Source organism: Dama dama, chromosome 18 (genome assembly GCF_033118175.1).
Source record: "Dama dama isolate Ldn47 chromosome 18, ASM3311817v1, whole genome shotgun sequence".
Lineage (NCBI taxonomy): Eukaryota > Metazoa > Chordata > Mammalia > Artiodactyla > Cervidae > Dama > Dama dama.
The window spans coordinates 89,607,668-89,630,075 of NC_083698.1; the positions used below are offsets into that span (position 1 = coordinate 89,607,668).

A 22,408-nucleotide genomic window follows, 5' to 3' on the forward strand; every position below is an offset into this window, starting at 1 on the left:
CTAAGATGCAGCTGTGACTAAGAGCTAATGCTTTGAGATAATAAGACCTTCTATTTTGCAGGCTTTGCCAAGCCAGTTCCCCCAAGTTGTCTCATCTAATATCCCCCAGAAAACCCTGTGAGGTAGGGAGGGGAGATATTATTAACCCTATTTGACTGATGAGTAAATTGAGACTTAGAGAGACTAGGTCAGTTGCCCCAGATCTTTTAGACAGGAAGTGAGTGCCCAGCTCTGTCTAAAGCCGGTGTTGTTTCCATGGCATCCACACCTTTATGTTCAAGGATCATATGTGTGAGTGGATGGGGAGGGAGAAGGAGCTCAAAGAAGAGATTAGCAAGAGACTGGAAAGGAGCGATTTCCTTGGGCCTATGACTTCTCTCAGTCTTTCTCTGGAGATGGAGGATTCGATATTCATGAGAGGCTGGCCCAGTAAACCTCTGGGAAGGAAAACAGCTAAAGGCCTTGACTTCCTCTTTCCCTACCCCTGCCCCCCCCGCACCCTCCCAGGAGAGGACTCGCCTAGAAGTGGGGAGGGATGCCCCACCTCTGGAAGGCCTGACATGTGGGAGTCCCATGCAGGGTCTCCCCAGAGAGAGCCTAACGCATGTTCTCTGCTGGGCCTGCCGGCTTTTAGGTGCTCTGCTGTCCTGAGGCCTGGCCATGCCTGTGTGCAAGGAGAACCCCTGAAGTTCGCCTGGAGGAAGAAGCATGCAGAGTTCCCCTGGAGGAGGCGTGGTTCCCAGGTTGTCCCCTGTGGGCAGGCGGACACTCCTGGCCTGCAGCTTTATCCTTGCAGCAGCTTTGGGCCAGATGAATTTCACAGGGTGAGTGGCTGCTCCTTAGTGGGAGAGAGGATTGGCGGGAGCCAGGTGACTTGGTGGCCCAGCAGGACCTGATCAGGGCAGAGGGATTCAGGATTTCATTTCCCATCCTGAACCCACTTCTTACTCCTTCCCCTCCCGATTTCATGTGTGAGGGCAGGATGTGCAGCTGTCTTATTATTCCTCCCCAAATCTAGAGTTCTTAGTCTGGATGAATCCCAAGAATCCAAGAATCCCCTGAAACCATGTGTAAAATTTTGTGTGTATCTACTTTTCTCCAGTGTTCATAACTTTCCTCTGATTCTTTAAAAAGTCATAACCCCCCAAAGACTATGTGTTCCTAGTGTGTGGGTGTGGTATTGTCCTCCTTTGAGTAAAATTAAGTGTGAATATTACATATCAGGCCCTCTACAGACATGATTTATCAGGCTTCCAAAGGTCCCGCAAAGTGAGCACTCCATAGTATTTCCATAGTGGAGAAGAGGAGATGCAAGCTTGGGAGGGGGGTGGTTCATCATCCAGGGTATCAGAGCTGGTCAGGGAGGGAGCCATGGCCATCGCCGGCTCAGACCCCAGAAGTCACACTGCAGGCTGCACAGTTACCCCGGCTCCCACCCCCTCCAGGGGGACGGGAAGGGGCTCAGCTTCCACCTGTGAGGTAGGGTGAGATTCATCTCTTCCATGTCCTCCAGCTCTTGGGAGAAGGCAGGGGGGCACAAGGTTGGGGCAGACATGGCCTGGACCCTTGTACAAAGAGTACTTGGGGCTGCCATCGGTACCTCAGCTCCCTTTATCTATTCTTTTCTCTCCTTCATTCCTTTTTTTTCTTCCTCCCTTCTCTACCACCACATTCCTTATCCATCCTGTTTCCCCTGTCTTGGCATTGGGTTCATCAGCAGCACTGACAGGCTTTATTGAGTCCCCAGGTGGCCTATCTTTGGATCTGGAGAGACCCCGTGGCCTCAGACTTTGGAGCTTCCCAGAGCTACAGGTCCTTCTGCCCAGGGGTCCTCTCACCTTCCAGCTCTCCTGCCAGGTTCTCTTTTCCACTCTGCGTCCTCCAGGCAGCACAGCCTTTCAGGAACCCCTCTGAGAAGCTCCCTCGGTCCCCTCTGTGTCTTTCCAGTGACCAGGTTCTTCGAATCCTGGCTAAAAATGAGAAGCAGCTTTCACTTCTCAGGGATCTGGAGGGCCTGAAGCCACAGAAGGTGAGGAATCCGCGGGTCTTGGGGCCAAGTCCTCTTCTCCCTCACAGCGGCCTGTACCCTTGGTTCCCTGTCCCATTCCCTCCACCCCAAACCTGGCCCTCTGGGTGTGCCTGCCGGAGATGACAGCGCTGGGGGGAGAATCAAGTGTGGCTCCTCTTCAGGAGAGGCTGGGAACACTGGCCCAGAAGGTGGGACAGCCCTGCTTGGCTTTCCCCTCTGCCCTGTAAGGGAGGGCTGCTCTGAAAACGACTGGAAGGTCCTAAAGCCACACGAGAGGTGCATGAGTCTCTGGGTGGGATAACATGCCGCACGCACGGGACACATCTGCTTCCCGCCTGAAATGGCTTAGCTTGGCAAACCTGTTTTATTTGGGCTCGTCCCTCAGCCTGAGCCCTGGTTTCTGAGAATGTGTGTCCTCCGCAAGTATTCCACTAGGCAAGACGTTTTCTTCAATACATAAGGGTTTGGTCTGAGGGCTGTTGAAACAACCAGATATTTCTGGATGTGCCCCAAAGCCCACCATCCTATTTGTGTGAGTGCCCCTATCAACCAGGACTCAGCACACTTCGCAATAATTCTCTCCCTTTTACAAACTGCAAATCGGACAGCACGGGGCTCCGGGTCGGGCCTCTCCTACCCCTTTGGAGCTCGGGGGCAGTGATGTCTCCCTCTTCTCCCCAGTGTTCTTGACCATGTGAATGTCCCAGATGATAAGCCATCTTACCTTTAGAAAACTATTGTGGGCTCTTTGGATCTGGGTGAAGTTACAGGGAGTGAGTGAGGCTGGGAGACAGAGGTGCTTACTTAGCATCAGGGAAGGAAACTCCATGACCTGGGGGTTTTGTTTGTCTCTGTCTTTCTGCTCTGCCTTAGGGGTTTCATTTTGGAACCAGGGCCCTTTCAACCATGTAAGAGAAGATTATCGGTTCTCTGGGTGCCTGCAGGATGTGTGATACACGTGCCTATTGTTTTTCCTCCTTTGTGACCAAGGTGGACTTCTGGCGTGGCCCAGCCAGGCCCAGCCTCCCTGTGGACATGAGGGTTCCCTTCTCTGAGTTGAAAGACGTCAAAGCTTACCTGGAGTCTCACGGCCTTGCTTACAACATCATGATAAAGGACATCCAGGTGAGGTCCTGCCCCAACACTGAGGCTGAGGGACTCAACGTTCACCTCCCTTGCAGGTTTGGGCCCAACCTGGAGAAAAAACACCCAAGGCTAAAATGGATGTTTTCTTTCTGGAGTTCCATCTGCATTTTTGTGAACCTTCCAGGAAAGGAATGAAACCTCACACTAGTCAAAGAAAATTTAAATCTAAAAAAGATCTTTCTAAAAAATTTAAATGTAAGAAAAATCTAAGAAAGAGTTCATAATTCACAGTGTGGTAATGTCAGCGTAGCTTGTGGAGCCCTCTTCAACGAAAAAAAATTTTTTTTTAACTTTTATACAGTTTTAAAGGTTGCTTTCCACTTATAGTAACTACAAAACTTATTGGCTGTATGCCTTGTACACTACGTCGCAGGGCCTATCTTACACTCGCACTCACACTGCTCCCCACTCCTCTGCCTCTGTCTTGTTCCCTTGCAGTCCACTAGCTAACCACCAGTTTGTTCTCTAGATCTGTGAATCTGCTTCTCCTTTGTTATATTCACTAGTTTGTTGTGTTTTTAAGAGTTCTCTTATGGAGGCATCTGTAGTGCATGGCAAAGGAGAAGACAGGGAGAAGGGAGGCAGGAGGGAGTCGCTCAGGTCTCTCCTAGGTGCTGAGGGCGGGGAGGGCTCCTCTGGATGGCTCCCTCTGCTTTTCTGACTGCGCCTTCCTGTCCTGGTGTGTCTCACCCATTCGATAGCGGGGAATTCCTTCACTCCAGAGAAGCAGGAAGAGCTGAGCCAAGACGCTCCTGTGAACCCTGCTGTGGTTCCCTTCCTGCCACCTCCAACGCCGGCTCTCAGTACCGGGCGTCTCTCCCGGGCAGGACTCTCCCAGAAGAACAGTTCTGGGAGAAAGTGACTACAGACCTGCCCTTGGTGAGGGTGAAGGGAGACTTCATTCCAGGCACCCCCATTCTCTCCCCACCCTCACTCGTTGCTGCATCTTAACGGCATCTTTGCTGAACATCATGAAATTCTGTTTTAATTGATCTGTCTTCCAGAATACCCGCAAGGAGCCTCTTTCCTAAAATGATTCTTGTGGGGCATCACTGGATTGGACCTCTCTGGCTGCACCCCTCTGCAGATGCTGTTGTGAACCTGCAGATTTGTATGCACACAGGTTCCTGCCCAGCCATGTTGTGCTGCCGCTAGTCTCCTCTACGGGCTGTGAGTGTGGGAACACACAGTCCCCGGAGTGCACACACTCACCGCCTGCCAGGGGATAAACGCATTAGGTGCATTCCTTTTCATGCAAGCACAGGGGTGGGGCACTCTGGTCCATTCAAAGACCTTTCCTCCTCCTCAGGCACATCTGTTTCCTGCTCAACATATGGGAGTAGGCTCTTTGCCCAATTAAATCCCTGACAAACATAAATGGGGAAACTCCCGTAGACAAGAGAGGCTACCACATCAAAAAATTCAGTGCTCAATTCTTATTTTCCGCCCGTGCCTGCATTTCAAAGTTTGCATTTCCCTGCGTCTGCCCTGCCCTGGAGACTCTGCATTATTTGGCAAACAGATATGAAGAGGTCTCTAAAATTTTTCTGTTGATTTCTGTGTATCAGGAGTGGCCCCAGAGGCACCTGGGAGTCTCCCTGCATCACTGGCTCCTCCGGGGCTGTCCTCTCCTGTCACCCCCAGTCCTGGATTCCCTTTAAGGATAGGGAAAGAGGAGCTTTTCACTGCCTCTTGGTAGAATGCCCTGGACTCTGGGTGCTAACCCAGTCAGGCAGGATTTTCAGCAGCAACTTGCTCTGTCTGCAATGCATCAAGTACTGATTGTGGTACTTGAGATCACATTTTGGCTTCCAGGAAGCTGGGGCTGGGGGGAGGCTGCTGTTTTGAGTTGATTTGTGGTGATGATGGGGGAAGGTGTCCATGAGGAGGGAAACTCAGAGGCGTTAACAGGAGGGAAGGGCTTTGCACCACTCAGGTTGCTGGCCTCCAGTCTCATGGTTTAGTTATTGACACACAGGCCTGATTGCTTTCTGTCTGCTGGATCTTCTCACCCCAGTGTTTGGCATAGTGTCTCCTGCACGGGACCCTCAGTAACTGTGTGCTGAACAAATTGCTCTATTGGCAGGTTCAGGAAAAACGTTCCCAGAGAGACCTGATTAATACATTGGTCTTTGTCTCAAGAGTCCCCTTCCCAAGGTATAGAATCATTTGCCTTATCTATCTTTATACTCCAGCATCTACCATAGGGCCTGCCATTTAGGTAGGACTTAGAAAATGGCTTCCCTGGTAGCTCAGCTGAAAAGAATCCACCTGCAATGCAGGAGACCCCGGTTCGATTCCTGGGTCGGGAAGATCCCTTGGAGAAGGGACAGGCTACCCACTCCAGTATTCTTGGGCTTCCCAGATGGCTCAGACAGTAAAGAATCCACCTGCAATGTGGCAGACCTGGGTTCCATCCCTGGGTTGGGAAGATCCCCTGGAGGAGTGCATGATAACCCACTCCAGTATTCTTGCCTGGAGAATCCCATAGATAGAGGAGCCTGGTGGGCTACAGTCCATGGGGTTGCAAAGAGTCAGACATGACTGAGTGACCAACCACAGCACAGCGCTAGTAAATGTTACTTCACTTAATGGTTGTGAGAAGGAAAGGAAAGAGGGTATGTTTGCTGGTTAGTACCAGGCTGAGACAAAGTGTGAAAAACCTTGATCCCAGCTTTCACCTTGGCCGGAGATGCTGGAGATTTTTGAGGATGGGAAGTGCCCCCTACTCCCTCCTGTCTTGTGATCAGAAAGATGCTTGAGATAGACTAGGTGGACTCATTCATTCCACCCACAGATACAGAGATGCCAACTGTGTGCTGAGTATTAAGCAAGGTACTGGAAAAACAAAGATAAAGAAATCCAGTCCCTGTATCCAGGGGAGCTGGAGTGCTGTGGGGGTGGGGAAGCGGAGGGGAGTAAATCAGTGATTACAATGGAGTGGATGATGCGCTGATGGAGTGGAGCAGGTTGCTATGGGAGCGAGTACAAGAGGCACTGCATGGTCGCTCTGAGGCTCTGAGAAGGCGGCAATTACGGTGTGGCTGAAGAGCAGGAGAAGGGAGGGCCGGGGAGGGGAAGGGGCCCATGATTGGCAATGAGGCCAGACCAGAGCACAAAGGGCACCCTCCACCAGGTGAAAAGGTCGAGAGAAAATCCCGAAAACCGTGGGGGAGCCTTCGGAGGGCTCTGATATGATCAGATTTGCATTTAAGAAAAATCCTTCTGACAGTGACAATGTTGACAGTGTTGAGTTGGGGACAGGAGCAGGGAGAGACTGACAGGCAGGAGGGTGGTGAGGAAATTGCAGTGGGCCAGGAAAGAAATTATCTGATTCTGAGTGAGCTCTATTTGCATTTAATTTTTCTTCACCTCCTCATTCTTTTTAGCCCTTTGGTTATTTTTCTCTTTTTTTTTTTTCCCTGGGATGAGTCACCATGGAAAGGCTTCACTTGAGCAATCAGCTCTGTGGATTTTAATGGCTTTTTTTCTGATTACAAAATTAATAAATATTCATGGTAGATAATTCGGAAAATAGGGGAAAGCACAAAGGAGAAAACAAAAATCACCCATGCTCCGAGCACGCTCTAGAGTAAAATACAATTTAGTGTAAATACTGCTTGGCCAATTTTCCCCTCTCTCCTGGATCATTCCCATTAGCATACAAATATAGAGTTATTTCTCTCATCTTAAAAAGGTCCTCTCTTGATCCCTTCCCCCAACCTCCAGCTATCACCCCACTTCTCTTATTCCAAGAGCAGAACTCTGGGAAATGTTGACTCTACATGCCATCTTCATCCCTCTTCTTGGGTAAACTGTCCACCCCTAGCTTCACCCCAATTGTCACACACAGCTCCCAGGTTCCATCAGCAGTCAGCTCTGAGTGTGCATCATTCTTCCAGCTTTTAGCCTGACCCATCACTCTCTCCTCTCTGGAGTTCCAGGACACTGCATTCTCCTGGGTCGTCCCATCTTACTGGCTGCTCCTCTGCCCGTTGTTCTCCTGTTTCCCAGCTCTGTCCTTCAATCTCTTCTCTGTCCCCTCATCCAGGATGATGGAATTGAATACCTTCCACCTCCTGAGCACTCCCTGTTGGTAGCTCCAGCCAGCCTCTCATATCCGATCTGAACTCCAGGCTCACATCTCTGACCATCTACTTGGCATTTCTACCTGGGTGTCTAATTGGCATCTCAGACTTCACAGGTACAAACCCAGCTCTCCTGGCCTGCTCCTCCACAGCCTCCCCCAGTGCAGCAAATGGCAATGCCGTCCTCTCGTCCCTCAGACAAGAAACCTGGAGTCATCCTTGACTCTTTTTCTCACATCCCACAGACATTTCTTCAGTTCAGTTCAGTCGCTCAGTCGTGTCCGACTCTTTGCGACCCCATGGACTGCAGCACACCAGGCCTCCCTGTCCATCACCAACTCCCGGAGTTTACTCAAACTCATGTCCATTGAGTCGGTGATGCCATCCAACCATCTCATCCTCTGTTGTCCCCTTCTCCTCCTGCCCCCAATCCCTCCCAACATCAGGGTCTTGTCAAATGAGTCAGCTCTTCACATCAGGTGGCCAAACTTTTGGAGTTTTAGCTTCAACATCAGTCCTTCCAATGAACATTCAGGACTGATCTCCTTTAGGATGGACTGGTTGGATCTCCTTGCAGTCCAAGGGACTCTCAAGAGTCTTCTCCAATACCACAGTTCAAAAGCATCAATTCTTCTGCGCTCAGCTTTCTTTATAGTCCAACTCTCACATCCATACATGACTACTGGAGAAACCATAGCCTTGACTAGACGGATCTCTATTGGCAAGGTAATGTCTCTGCTTTTTAATATGCTGTCTAGGTTGGTCATATAACTTTCCTTCCAAGGAGTAAGCGTCTTTTAATTTCATGGCTGCAGTTAACCATCTGCAGTGATTTTGGAGCCCCCCAAAATGAAGTCTGCCACTGTTTCCACTGTTTCTCCATCTATTTGCCATGAAGTGATGAGACCAGATGCCATGATCTTTGTTTTCTGAATGTTGAGCTTTAAGCCAACTTTTTCACTCTGCTCTTTCACTTTCATCAAGAGGCTCTTAAGTTCTTCTTCACTTTCTGCCATAAGGGTGGTGTCATCTGCATATCTGAGATTTTTGGTATTTCTCCCAGCAATCTTGATTCCAGCTTGTGTTTCATCCAGCCCAGCGTTTCTCATGATGTACTCTGCATATAAGTTAAATAAGCAGGGTGACAATATACATCCTTGACATACTCCTTTTCCTATTTGGAGCCAGTCTGTTTTTCCATGTCCCGTTCTAACTGTTGCTTCCTGACCTGCATACAGATTTCTCAAGAGGCAGGTCAGGTGGTCTGTCCCACAGACAGTCCATTAGCAAATCCTATCAGTTCTCCCTTCTGATAGTGAGATGTAGAGAGATGTATCTTGCAGATCCTATGCTAGCACCATGGGTCAACACCCCATCAGCCCTCACCTGGAATATTCTAGTAGTTTCCTAACTGTTCTCCATGATTCCACCCTTGCCTCCTTATTGCCTAGTCTCAACACAGCAGTCAGAGGTGTTCTTTAAAAGTATGCAAGTCCTGTTATATCAGTCCTCTGCTTAAAACCCTCCGTGTCTCCCCACCTCATTCACAGTAAAAGCCAAAGTACTTAAAACTGCAATAAGGTTCTACATGATCCATGTGCTGCCCTGCACTGCTCACTCTACTTCAGGCACCAGCACCTTCTTGACATTCCTCCAGCTTGCCTGAGCTATCCTTGCTTCAATGCCTTTGGCTAGGATCATACCTCAGGGCCTTTGCACTTGCTGGCCCTATATTGCTGCAATGCTGATTCTGCAAATATCAGCATGTGGCTCACTCCCTCACTGCTTTCAAAACTTGACTTACATGTCAACTTTTCACCTTATGTTAAGTTGTACCTTTCTCCCACATTCCCCCAGTTCCCTCCCTCACTATTCTTCTTGGCACCTGTGGCCTTCTAATATCCTATATGGTTCACTTCTTTGTCTTGTTTATCGTCTGTCTCCCCTACCAGATTGTAGGGCTCCCTGAGGGCAGGCAGTTTTGTTTTGTTGACTGCTGTGTCTTTAGTGCCCAGCATGTGCATCACAGACGTTCCTCTGCTGAATGTGTGTGCATGCTAAGTCACTTCAGTCATGTCTGACTCATGGTGACCTCATGGACTGTAGCCCGCCTCTGTCCATGGGATTCTCCAGGCAAGAGTAGTGGAGTGGGTTGCCGTGCCCTCCTCCAGGCGATCTTCTCAACCCGGGGATCAAACCCAAGTCTCTTATATCTCCTGCGCTGGCAGCTGGATTCTCTACCACTAGTACCACCTGGGGAGCCCAGTCTGCTGAATAGAAGAGATTAAAATGTGGGAATTGTATTGGCTGGGGTCAGGGTGGGTGGCAGCTCTAAAGAGGAGAGAAGGCCAGGAATAGGTGAAGAAAGGAAGGAATCATGGGCAAGCCCCTGAGGGAGAGGCCCCCCCTGTCTGGGGGGTGAGGGTTGAGGGGGTGGGGAGACAGGGACAGAAGGGCCAGCCCCTCTGTTGGTCCTGCGGAGGGGAGGGGCAGGGACTGTCTGACTCGCCCAAGTGACCACTAATGGGAGCAAACTGCTGTCCAAGTCCTGCAGATACCAGGTTTCTGAGGAACCCAGGTTTCCTGGTCGTGCCCTGTAATGACTATTCCACCACAGAGTCCTGGAGTCACCTTGAGTGTTACTGTTGCCCCATTGTTGTCCCTCGTCATCATAGCTGGCATTTACTGCATGCTAGGCAATGTTCTAAGCAGTTTACATGTATTCACCCTTCTAATCCTCACAAGAACACTTCAAGTATGTGTGAAAGTACATGACAACATGACCTCCATTTTATGAAAGCTCAGAAAAATTCGTAATTTGGAGACCAAGGCACAGAGAACTTAGTCATTTGCCTAAGTCAGTGACAACAAAGGATTTAACCTGAGATAGCCTGACTCCAGGCCCTGGACTCTTTACTCCTATGCCATCTGCCTCCTCAGTGGTGTCACTGTTGTTCACATGGTGTTTTAACTTTGCCTTTAGGACAGTGAAGCCCCAGTTCAATCTTGGCTTCCGAAGGGTTCATTCTAACAACCCCAGATCTGTACCCTCCCAGCCCCACATTCCAGCATAGGCATGGACTGTGGTTGCCACCAGCCATGCAGCTACCTCTACAGATGTTAGGCCTGCAGAAGAGGTCAGGGGTGGGTGAGGAGCAGTGACTGCTGTCCTCACAGAGCCGTGTTAGAGGCGTCTCCTGTCCCCCACCCACCACTTCCGGGAGCTGCTTCCATTTCACGTCTATGGTTGGAGAGAGCTGTGAATGCAGATTCCTTTCAGGTGTCATCCTCACCTTTGGGGCCCTCAGTCTGCTCCCCGCCCCCCCCCCCCCCCCCCAATCTTGGAGGTGCAGTTCTTAATGTCCCCATCCTTCCTTACTCCTGTCATAAATTAATTTACACCAAGGTATTACTTTTTCTGTCAGGTTATGGCTTCCAGGGAGGCAAATGGCTTACTTCTGAGTCTTTTTTCTCCAAGAAGCCTGATAGGGCTGTGGTGAGACAAGACTGCATTCTTAGATCTCCCCTCCCCTTCCTTCCCTTCCCTCCCCTCAGCCCTGTGAAGGGAGCAAACATCTGTGTATTTCTCAGGCCAGGACAGATTCATGTTCCTGGAATCCAGGGCCCAGCTGTGAGGGCTGAGCATTTCCAATTTGTAAGCGGGTGTCACATCCATTCACAAGGCTGTGAGGGTGTTTGGAAAGTTATTTGCAGTTGGGTGCCGAGTTCCCATTTGCCTCCAAGCTGCTGTGTAGAACAAAGGACAACCTTGTGGGAACTCTCTTCCTGTGGGTGCCCCTGGGCTGTGTAGAAAGAACTGGGTCCTCCAGTCCTGTCTTCTCTCTCCTCCATCTTCACCCACCACCTCCACCCCTAGGAAGTTAGTCTTTTAACTTCATGGCGGTGGGACCAGCAGGGGACAGAACCAGCCTTGACTCCGGGTACGTCGGCCCGACCTGCTCTTTCTGCAGCTGCTCACTGCAGCTGGTCCTGCCTGGCCTATGGTGACAGGCACACATCGGTCATGGGGGCTGCTGAGATTTCTGTCGATTTTCTGGGAAGAAGACAAATTTCCTTTGTTAGGACTTCCCAGGATGGTGCTTGTGCCAGTGAGGATTGGGGCTCCTCCAGCCGTCTCTCTCTAAACCAGCAATCCCTGCTTTGCCCAAGTGGGAATGTCCCCAGCCCAGCCAGTTTAGCTAGAAAACATCACAACTATAAATGCTAGATGTGTAGTTGGTGCTCAAAAAGAAATGAGCCCCCAAGCTTTGATTTCCACTCCCATTTTAAAATTTGTGAATTTGAGGAATGTGAGTAAGCCAACAGGGGGAGTGGGGTGAGAGTGTCACCCAATAATGACCTCGGCCTCAGCAGGTGGGGATGGAGAGGGGCTGTCCTCTAGCCCTCGGACTGGAGACTCCATGGATGGCTGCTCCTTCATTTTTAGACATTGGGGCATTTTTGCCTTTATTTTAGTATTTATTCATTTAGAAGATTTTACTTACTGAAGTAATATGAGCACGTTGCCAAAAATGTAAAAATAGAGAAAAGGAAAAATTGCTTAAAATCATAAGCTTTCTATCCTAACAATCATGTTAGCATTTGGGTAAATTTTTTCTGGCATTTTACTGTCTTGTTTTCCTATGCTTGGGGTATTGCCTTTTCATTATTTTAAAGCACTTTTAAATTATAAGAATAGTATGATGGACTTCTCACCTGTTGTTAATATTTTATACATGTGCTTTCTCTTTCTCCCTCTCTGTACAAACACACACACACACACACACACAGAGATGTGTGTGTGTGTATGTGTGTGATTCTTATTTGCCTTTAATTTTGCTAGCCAGATGGCCTTAAGGGACATAGTGCTAGAAACTAGGATATCTGGATTTTTATCTCATCTCTGTCCCTTGTTAGCTTTGCTGTTAAGTCTGTTTATCTCTCTAGTTTGCTTTATCTCTAAAACATGAATAGTTAATTCTTGCCCTGTCATCAGGTCATAAGATCAACTGAGATGATGAGTATTAAGATGCTTAGTAAACTAAAAGGCCCTGGCCTGAAGCAAGGCATTGTTAGGATTTACTTGTGACCCAGAGGTGCACGGATTTCCCCAGTGGCTCAGTGGTGAAGAATCTGCCTGCCATTGCAGGAGACACAGGTTCAATCCCTGGGTGGAGAAGTTGCCCTGGAGAAGAAAATGGCAACCCATTTCACTGTTCTTGCCTGGGAAATCCTGTGGACAAAGGAGCCTGGTGAGCTACAGTCCATGGGGTGGCAAAGAGTTGGACACGACTGAGTGACTAAACAACAACCTCAGAGGGGCAAACCAGGGTGACTTTGGGTTGAGGGCCTTTGCTTTCCCTTTTGTGGCAAAGGGGCCCAGACCCCTCCCATACTGTAGTCATTGCTGAGTCCTGGGGTGTCTTCGTCCCTGGGTGACAATGTAAGGGTATGAGTTTAGGATGAAGGGCACCTGCCCGTTTCACTGACTCCAAAAGTGGGGAAAATGCACCAGGATGATGTGGGAGGTCAATTCAACTCAGGCACTGTACTGCCCTCTTTGAGGGAAGTACCACAGAAGGACTGAGTGCCAGCTCCCAACTGCCACTCAAGTAAGGAGGCTGCTTTGGCTCATCTGCACTTGTGTTTAAGAAGCAGTTAAAACGGTGAGTGAAAGACTGTTGGCACGTTAGGTAAAATGATTTGGACAGGCTTTTCAAATGGCTTGGACGTCAGCTGTCAGGGCTACTTCCTGGAGTAGAGTGCATGATGTAGGTCAGGTGGGCCCTCTGCTCTCCCAGGGGTCAGCGTACATAGTTCAGTTTGGGCTTTCGCTCAACAGAGCGTTCACAGAGGGCAAAATTAATGTTGGCAGCAGCCCATGAGCATCTTTTCCAAAGCACTTTGGTATCTGTTATCACATTTTATCATATTGAAATGGGCAAGGCAAGTCCCGATTTTCAAGCTGAGGAAACCGAGGTTAAGGTTCCACAGCAAGTTAGTGGCAGTGGCAGACTTAGGACCACATTCTCCAGACTCCTTGTCCTGTGCTCGTTTGGGAAAAGGCAGGATGAATGCCAGCTTGCCAAGCAGAAGAATCACCCGCAACCTGGCATCTCCTGTTGCACAGCTCACACTCATGGTGGCTCATTCTGCTATGTTGACGCTGCCTTTGTGCAGCCAGATGAGGCAGGGCCCAGAAGTGACTTGCCTGGCCCAGCCTCCCCTTCCCTTCTAGCATGTGCTTCTGCCTCCCAGGTGCTGCTGGACGAGGAGAGAGAAGCCATGGCGAAATCCCGCCGGTTGGAGCGAAGCACCAGTAGCTTCAGTTACTCCTCTTACCACACCCTGGAGGAGGTGGGTCTGCCCCGTCAGGCTCTAGACTCTGCTGTCCTCTTGGACCCTCGGGTTGTCCAGACTCAGGCCTCTGGGGCTATAGGAGACTGTGAGCTGATGCCTGGAGAGTGTAGAGCAGACACTGGGAGAAAGTTATTGATATCTGAATAAATAATCCTGCCTTCAAGATGCTTAGAATCTAAAAGGGGCAGGATGACGAAAAACAACACTGCAAGGACTATGAGATCTGTAAGTGGATTGAAGGGGCCAATAAAATGGAAGTAAGAGAAACTTCCAGCCAGAGACAGCCTTGCAGGCTAACCCTGGGGGACTGAGTAGGCTCAGCACGTGATGCTCTTCCAGGCAAAGGCATAGCACTGCATGGAGGTGAAGTCTGGGAATCCGGGCTGACCACAGCTCCTGCCTTAGACCTGGAGGTGGTCTTTGATTTTCGCAGTTCTTTTAGGTCCTCAAGGGAGGTGGGAAAGCATTAAAGAGGGTGGTAGGATCAGGGAAGGAGAATATTCAGAGAGACCCTGGGGTTTGCTCCCTCCCGGCTTAACTGCCCATCTGAGAAACTTCATTCCTTTCAGATCTATACCTGGATTGACAACTTTGTAACTGAGCATTCAGATATTGTCTCAAAACTTCAGATTGGCCACAGCTTTGAAAATCGGTCCATCCTTGTTCTGAAGGTAAAAGCTGGCAGTGTTGACCACTAGACTGTACAGTGAGTGCCTCTGGCATAGGACTGAGCTCATGTGGGGTTGTGACTGGGTGGGAGTCAGCCAGTCTGTTTAGGGAGAGAGATGTGCACGCTCCTGTCCTGAGGTGATGCACAAGCTTTGGGATGGTAGTGTTCAGGGACCCACCCCTTGTAGGTGTGGACAGTTGGCAGTGCAGTGACCCGGGCATGTCCTGGGTCAGGAATCTGGGCGGAGGTTTGTTAAGGAGATGGAACTGCAGAATGGCAGTCATCACCTTGAACTTGGGATGTGAGTGTGAGTGAATCAGCATTCTTCCTGTTAACTCAGCTGCTTCATCTGGTCAATGGGAAGAGAGGTCCACAGAGGCCTCATTTACAAATGACTGAGGCCCTCTGGCTTAGGCAGCCCCACGGATAGGCCTGAGTCTATGAGGAGACCTTCTAGCCCTTCACAGAGCCCACTGGAAACACGGTTTCAGTAAACTTGGCGGCAGCAGTGCCCTTGGCCATGAAGGCAGCAGGATAGGTGGAAGTGTGAAGCATACCGGAAAACAATTCCTCGTATGTGCCCTGAAGGGCACTCGGGAGCGTGGACCACGCAGGTTATTTGACACACAGCTGTCAGAGAAGACAGACACTGCTGTCCTCAGAAGTGCCCTGGGGGACACTTCTGAAAGGTCATTTGGTCTTGGCTAACACGGGACTTGACTTCACCTGTACCTGCTATGATTTCTCATAAGGGCTGGCTGTGTTCTCTCTTTAATGTTGTCTAAGCTCTCGCTACTCAGGGTAGCCCCTGGACCCGCAGGAGCAGAGTTTCTGAGTTTGTTAGAAATTACCGTCCTCACCTCTCAGATCTACTACCTCAGAATCTGCATTTTAGTAACATCCCTGGAGGATTCACATACCCTTGAAAGTTTGAGAAGCACTAGTCTAAAACACTTGCAGACCTGGGCAATTCTGTGTTTCTGACTAGATCAATTTGCCCCGCAAGAGCATCACTATGTTGCCAAGGTCCCCACATGTGTGCACTTTCCATGGGCTCCTACACATGTACCTGCTCATATGACCCCCCTCTCAGGAACAGTGAGCCACCCCAGGCACTGAAGATAAATCTGGGGCCTCCTTCCAGGCAGTCTAGGGACAGCCCTGTAGCTGTTGTGGTTCAAACTTGTGTGGGGCCTGGTGCTTTTCCCCAGTTCAGCACTGGAGGTTCTCGGCGCCCGGCCATCTGGATTGATTCTGGAATCCATTCCCGGGAGTGGATCACCCATGCCACCGGCATCTGGATTGCCAGGAAGGTCAGCATGGACCGTGGGAGCTGGGATGGGGTGGAGGGTTGGAGTGGCTCAACTATTTAAGGGCGCCTCCAGTTGAAAACTTACTTGGTTCATCTGACTTGGGGTGCTTTCTGCACACCTCTCCTGTGGAATAGCTGCCGTGTGTTCTGGCCACTTGCAGCCCAGAGCCCCCACCTTCTAGTTGTTGAAAATCCAAGCCTGCGGTTCTTCACAAGGATGAACCTGATGACTTGATGCCATCCCTGCCTGTAGCCGGTGGCTGTACCGCTCTCCTGCTCTCCTCTGGAGGAGAGCCCACCAGGGCCCCCGTCCCTCAGTCTATACCCACTCGGCCCTTTCTTGCAGATTGTCAGTGAATACGGCAAAGACCGCGTCGTAACAGATGTACTGAACACCATGGACATCTTCCTGGAGATCGTCTCTAATCCCGATGGGTTTGCTTATACTCACAGCATGGTGAGAGCACCTGAGAGGGAGGGGCTTAGGGATCAGGGGTCAGCTCTGGGGGGGATGGGGGAAAGAAAGGTCACGGTGGCTTTGGGATGCTCTGCTGAGGTTCCCTGGGGACAGACCCTTTGGGGGCTCCTTGCAGCGTCTCAGTGAGGCAGGCGGGCTGCTCAGGTGCTGTGGCTGCAACTGTTGCCCTCCTACTGCCTGGGGAAGTCCACTGTTATTTGGCTGTGCTCAAGCTTCTCGCCATACCCCAGCTTTAACCACAAAGCATTTGATCTGCAGCCGTGGCTCAGTATGCCAGCCCCATCCTGCCCTAGAGATTCCTTCCTTTCGTCCCTCCCTGTCCCACCAGACCCGCTTCCTAGACGAGGATGTCAGAGGCTCCCACCCAGAAAGGGCTCAATGAATGAGTCACGTGCCCTGCACTTTTTCAGAACCGCTTGTGGCGGAAGAACAAGTCCAGCAGACCGGGAATCTTCTGCATTGGTGTGGATCTTAACAGGAACTGGAAGTCAGGCTTTGGAGGTACCTCAGTCTGCTGCACCCCGGCGGCAGGGCTGGAGAGAACTTGGTCCTTGGCACGTCTCCCACACAGTCAGATTATGTTGACGCATAAATGGGGAGGCAGAGCACTTAGCTAGTGCGAGTGAGTCATGGCCAGGGACAGGCGGGCACATGCCTAGGATTGGCTGTGATATATGGGGAGAGGTTGCATATGTCTGTTAAATGTATACATATGTTAAGCCTTCATGGGAAACAGCTCCTTGAATGGGGACTAACTGCAAGGATCAGATCCTAAATAAGGCAGAGAAAGGCTTAAGGAGGTCCAAAGTAGTCTTGCTTGTTGTTCAAAACCCAGGATTTATGGTGCCCCCTGAATATCTCTAGCCCTTCCTTGAAGGGAGTATGCCACAAGAAAATGTCTCAAAACTCATTCCCTGAGAACTATGACCTGAATTTTGCCCTCTGGGGAGGCCGGGACCAAGGTTTAAATATAGAATAAGCTAGTTTCTTATCATCAACACTGACTTAAGCCTGGCTTTTATTTTCGGTCCAATTACTTTGTGACCCTGGGCTGTTGTGTATCCACAGGGCCCTGTGATCCTAGGGAGGAGTGGGCAGCTTCCTCCTGAGTTCCCTTGGTGTTCTCATTATCTCCCTTACCATGCCAGGGGCATAAGGACCACATGGGGAAACTGAAACAGAGACCAGTATGAGAACCCTGGGAATGTAGCAGCTTGATGGGTGGGATGCTGGGTCTAACCAGGACAGTCTCCAAAGCGGAGGGTTGAATAGGTATAGCCCTTGACCTCCAGATGTGGCTGCCACACTATACCAGGAGTCAGAGTTTAGCCCCACAGGAGACAGTGCTATTGAAAAACAGATCTGCAGACCTGTTTGTTGGCTAACCCAACAAGGCAGAACGTTCTAGATCCAGATGCCCATTGTTTTGAAAATCTGGCTTCTTTGAATCCGTTCTGTGAAAATAAGGATAGCTCTGAAGTCTACAGAGCAAAGCCATCAGCCCATAGTGTAGGGGTTGCCTGAGAATCGGGGTTGTGCTTGTAACTGCTTGTGTAAGGAAACACAGCTGTGTAAAATTAGGCATTTCCATCTCCAAATAACCAGACATTTGTCCCAAGAAAGCATCCACATGGGCCCCTTAGAACTGGCTGAAGTGAGTGCCTATCTACCCTGAGACAGACTGGCTAGAAGAAAGACAAATTACCTCTTAAAGAAAATATCTTTTGTGGGTTTCACCGCAGGGGGCAAAAATCAGTATATACACAATGTGGGGAAAAAAAAGTGGAAAAAAAAAAAAAAAGCCCAGAGGGGACAAAAAGCTCCCATAATCCCTCTGCCCAAAGATTACTGCTTTTAATAATTTACCGTGTCCTTCCAGCGAGTTCCCCTTGCTACAAATTACATTTTTGAGAAGGAAAAATAAATAGCTAATGAATCCATTAGCAGGTACTTGTGAAACAGGCAGGCTCCGAGGACTTTGACTGTGAACGTCAGAGAGAGGCAGCAGCTAATTCCCATTTGGTCAGGGGAAGATTAGTTTATTCTGCTTAGCTCAAACCAGAACTAATGGCCTGAAGTGTTTCTCCATATTTGGGCAAAGCCACCTGGTCGTTGGCAGGGGAACCGCTTTCCATGCGTGGGCTGCAAACGCAGACAAAGCTTGCAGCCTCCCCCGCTCTGCTCATCTGTTGCTATTTGTCATTCATCAAGTGTAGCAGGTGCAGAAGCTCCCAGCAGACACAACAAACAGGGCCGCTGTTAGCTGGGCCAGCTCCAGCCCACCAGGCTGCTCCTACCCCTTCGTTCCCTGCAGGCACACCCCCTTCCAACCAGGGTCAGTCCTCACCCCCGGCGAGGTCGGGCAGACCAAGAGGGGATGCGCTTCCAGGTGGCAGAATTGCCTCTGGGCCTGCCTGTGGCCAGAAATAGCGAGTATCTGGTTAGTGACTCAGGCGGGAAGATTTTGTTTACGACTTTATTATTGCCTTAATTTGATTTCTGCATAATAAGTAATCTATAGATCATCCTTCCCACCTATACCACTCACCCCTGCACCCTTGGGGAGCACCTGTTTGCTGCGGTCCTAGAACAGCATCTGAACCGGTCCATGGGCCAGCCCCCCAGGTCTGCAGCCAACTCATTGCCCTGGGGGTCAGGGGGGTGCTCTGGCATCCTCAGGAGGCTTCAGAAGTTGGGCAGTCCCTGGCTTCTGGCCAGGCTTCTGTGCAGTCATTTCAGGGAGGAGAAGTGAGAGTAGGGCCTGGGATGCGCCTTTCATGTGTTCCTAACCCCCAAATCTTGACCAGCCCAGCCTAGCCCTCCACCAACTGGCCACTGGGGAAGAGAGGAAAACAGGAGAGGAAGAAAAGAGATGGGGAGCAAAGAATCTGGTAGGAGATGGGAACAAATGAAATTTGTGAGCAAAATAGAGGCACAGTTGCTCTTTGCCCTCCTTTCAACTTAGGTCCCCATTCAGAAGAATTTTCAAGAATTTTTTTGCATTTGTGCTTCCCAGAGCAGTCTTAGGCAACTATGGTAATCTATTCTCTCTTTTCCCAGGTCCAAGCCCATGCTGCCCTTGGGTTGGCACAGCTTGTGCAGACACTATATCTGAGCACTCAACTGACCCAAGCCTTCCCCATGGAAGTGGAGGGTCGGCAGAGAAGGGTCAGCTCACAGAGGTCACTGCTCATAGGGGAAGCCAGGTTGGAGACCTAGTGGCAACTGCTGAGGCAGGCCTGACTTTCGAATGGAACCACAGTCAGGACTTAACCGAAAAACAAGCTAAGGGAGCACCCTGCAGGGCCACAGAGTTGCTGAGTTGTGTGGCAACACTCTGATGTTTTAGACCAGGGTATGCAGCAGTAACAAGCATCCCTCCAAGTCTCAGTGGCCTAACACAGTAAAAAATTTATTTTTCATGTCCATAAAGTCCACTGTGGGTAGGTGACCCTCCTTGATGGCTGTCTTCCATTGATGACAGAGAGATCCAGGACACTTCTCCATTTAGAGGTTTTTTTGTTTTTGTTTTTGTTTTTTTGCTTTAACCACACAGAAGAGAGTGTCGAGAAGTCATACTTGCTCTTAGCCTCAAACTAGCGGTGAAACATCATTACTGCTCACATTCTCATTGGTCAAAAGTAGCCACATAACCTCAACCAAACTGCAAAGAAGGCTAGGATTAGAGAGGAATACAGAATATTTTGTGAGTCTTTCCCATGGCTGGGAATTTGAACCCTGTGGGTGCCTTTATTCTACTTCCAGGAAATGGTTCTAACAACAACCCCTGCTCAGAGACTTATCATGGGCCCTCCCCTCAGTCAGAGCCAGAAGTGGCTGCCGTCGTGGACTTTATCATGTCCCATGGGAATGTCAAGGCTCTGATCTCCATCCACAGCTACTCTCAGATGCTCATGTACCCCTACGGCCACTCTCTGGAGCCTGTTTCAAACCAGGAGGAGTTGGTGAGATTGGCTGCTTAGGGCTTGGGGGAGGCACCCAGCAGACTCTCAACTGGCCCCCCTGGTAGGGAGCAGGGTGGGGGTGAGGGGCTTGTTCTCACGTTCTCAGTTGTGATCAAGTTCACAACTGGAGATGCTGTGCTTCCTTCCCGCAAGAGCCATCGACACATTCAATTTCCAAGATGCCTAAGTCCCTGGCTCTCAGCAGCTGGTGAGGGTGTGTGTGGTGGGGTGGGGACCCACTGCCTCTCACTCTCTGGATTGAATCTTGCAGTACCATCTTGCCAAGGATGCAGTGCAGGCCCTGTATGAGGTTCATGGGATCGAGTACATTTATGGCAGCATCAGTACCACCCTCTGTGAGTGAGCCGTCCCCTGGCTGCTGCTCCTGCAGGCGCCCCATCCACCTGGGCTCAGGCAGGTGTAGGCTCTGCTGGCTGGCAGGCCTGCTTGGCCACAGGGCTGTGCCACAGACACAGCGGGGCTGGGACAGAGCTGATTTCCACATCTGAATACAAGGGTGAATGGTGGTACCTAGACCCAGCACCCACTTCTCTGCAGCATTAATTAGTGCACAGCCCCTGATGGCTGGCTCACTGTGATGCCCCTTAGGGGTAAATATCCTAAGTCTGGTGACCTCCAGGAGCTTTCATTTTGCTAGAGCAGAGCATGCATTGGGTGAGCAGGGTGTGGCCCAGGTTGAAGCCTAGGCCAGGAAGCTTGGTGTGGTCTGGGATGGGTGGGGGTTTGGCCTCCAAGGCCCACTGTCTTTGCAGGAAGCCTCTGTACCTTGTGACCACACCCTGTTCTTCCTCTTGGGGGGCATTTCTTTGCGACTTCACTTCACTTCTCTGCCCTTTTGTCCCCAGATGTGGCCAGCGGGATCACAGTTGACTGGGCCTACGACAGTGGCATCAAGTACTCCTTCAGCTTCGAGCTCCGGGACACAGGGCGCTACGGCTTCCTGCTGCCCGCCGCGCAGATCATCCCCACGGCCCAGGAGACGTGGATGGCCATTCGGGCCATCATGGCGCACACACTGCATCACCCCTACTGACAGCACTGCTGAGGGGAGAGCCACAGGGCTAGTTTTCTTTTCCGAGGCCTGGGCTCCTCCTGAAACCCAAGTTATGGATCCCTTCCCCATCCCTGCCCTGACTCCTTAGGAAATAAAAACAAATTTGATGAGGCTCGGTGGCTTCTGGTGCTGGCTGCCACCCCTTTGGGCTCAGGAAGGGACAGGGGCCTTGAAAGTGCCTCTTGGCCTCCTAGGTACCCAGGAGGAAGGCGAGACTAGCAGGCATTCCCTTTCTTCCTCTTACAATGGGCTCGGGGCCCAAAACAGATAACACATTCCTTGGAGCTACTAATATCCACATTGTCCCTTTGGCACTTAAATGTTAAGGGGACCCTGGAAGGGGCAGTGTGTGATCTGAAGGAGTGGATCTCCAGGGGTGGTGTTTCTGGCACCCTGAGTGAGAGGTGGGTACAGACATGCAACCTCCTCTTCCTGCCGCATTTCCCATCCTGGGTAGGGAGGAGTTGTTCATTTTGGAGTGACTTGTTCAGAGTCCCCCATTTCGTCACCCAGATAACAAAAGTGAACAAGTCACTGGTTTGTGACCTACTCTTCCTGGGTACCCTCATAGGCTCCCTTGGTCTTGGGAGCAGAGTTGCAGCCAGTCAGAGCCAGTATAGCAAAGCACTGCAGATCCAGAGAGAGAGAGGTCCTCTTTCTCCTCACCATAGTCATCATGGTTGTTGTACACTGAGAAGTTAGTCCAGGCAAGGCCGTTTACTGAGAAAGTACTTTATCTCAAGGAGAGATTCTGAGACACAAATGAGCTGCCTTCTCCCATCCTCAGGCTGCCTTGTACCTTTTGCGTTACCCCATCACTGGGGAGCAGGGATAGTGGGTCTGTTTGCCCTGCCTTCAGGGGCAAGCAGGCACCCCCAAGAACAGGAGGTCAGCTAGAGAGCTGAGTGGGCTTGTGTAAGTCTGAGGCAGAAAGCAAGACCTTCATTTGCAAGGGCCAGACTTTTGCTTTGTTGTTGCTAAAGAACTGTGGGTACCAGAGAATGGATACATGTATGTGTATGTCTGAGTCACTCTGCTATGCAGCTGAAACTTTCACAACTCCAATATAAAATAAAAAGTTAAAAAAGAAAAACCAGAACTGTGGGTACCCACGAATCAGCCCCTGCAGGACACAGAGTGCAGGGTTTTACAGACAGGGAAGAAATGGGGGGATGATGGGAATAAGAGCAAGTTCTACTTCCCATCCAACCTGTAGAAGAAGACAGAAGCTGGACCAGTTAGTGGAAAGAGAGCATCAGTGGTAATCACAGCTCTAGGTATGGGC

General features: G+C 50.4%; 1 protein-coding gene across 2 annotated transcripts; it reads left to right on the forward strand.

The window, feature by feature from the left end:
* The first annotated feature begins 708 nt into the window (after window positions 1-708).
* On the forward strand, window positions 709-21,211 carry CPA5 (carboxypeptidase A5). Of its 2 annotated transcripts, XM_061166416.1 has the most exons (11): window positions 709-824; window positions 1,948-2,029; window positions 3,020-3,154; window positions 13,522-13,620; window positions 14,193-14,294; window positions 15,505-15,606; window positions 15,952-16,062; window positions 16,494-16,584; window positions 19,849-20,048; window positions 20,320-20,404; window positions 20,915-21,191. In XM_061166416.1, exons 1-11 carry the CDS (start codon window positions 709-711, stop codon window positions 21,100-21,102), a joined length of 1,311 nt encoding a protein of 436 aa, XP_061022399.1. In that variant the 3' UTR covers window positions 21,103-21,191. The 2 variants fall into 2 exon arrangements, with proteins under 2 accessions (XP_061022399.1, XP_061022398.1); XM_061166415.1 differs by lacking the exon at window positions 20,320-20,404 and having other exon boundaries at window positions 20,915-21,211.
* The last annotated feature ends 1,197 nt before the right edge of the window (window positions 21,212-22,408 follow it).

Excerpts from the sequence above, each read along its gene's own strand:
- CPA5 (XM_061166415.1), top strand. The coding sequence starts at position 709 with ATGCAGAGTTCCCCTGGAGGAGGCGTGGTTCCCAGGTTGTCCCCTGTG. Across the intron at positions 825-1,947 it reads GGCCAGATGAATTTCACAGG|TGACCAGGTTCTTCGAATCC; the intron begins GTGAGTGGCTGC and ends GTGTCTTTCCAG. Across the intron at positions 3,155-13,521 it reads TCATGATAAAGGACATCCAG|GTGCTGCTGGACGAGGAGAG; the intron begins GTGAGGTCCTGC and ends TCTGCCTCCCAG.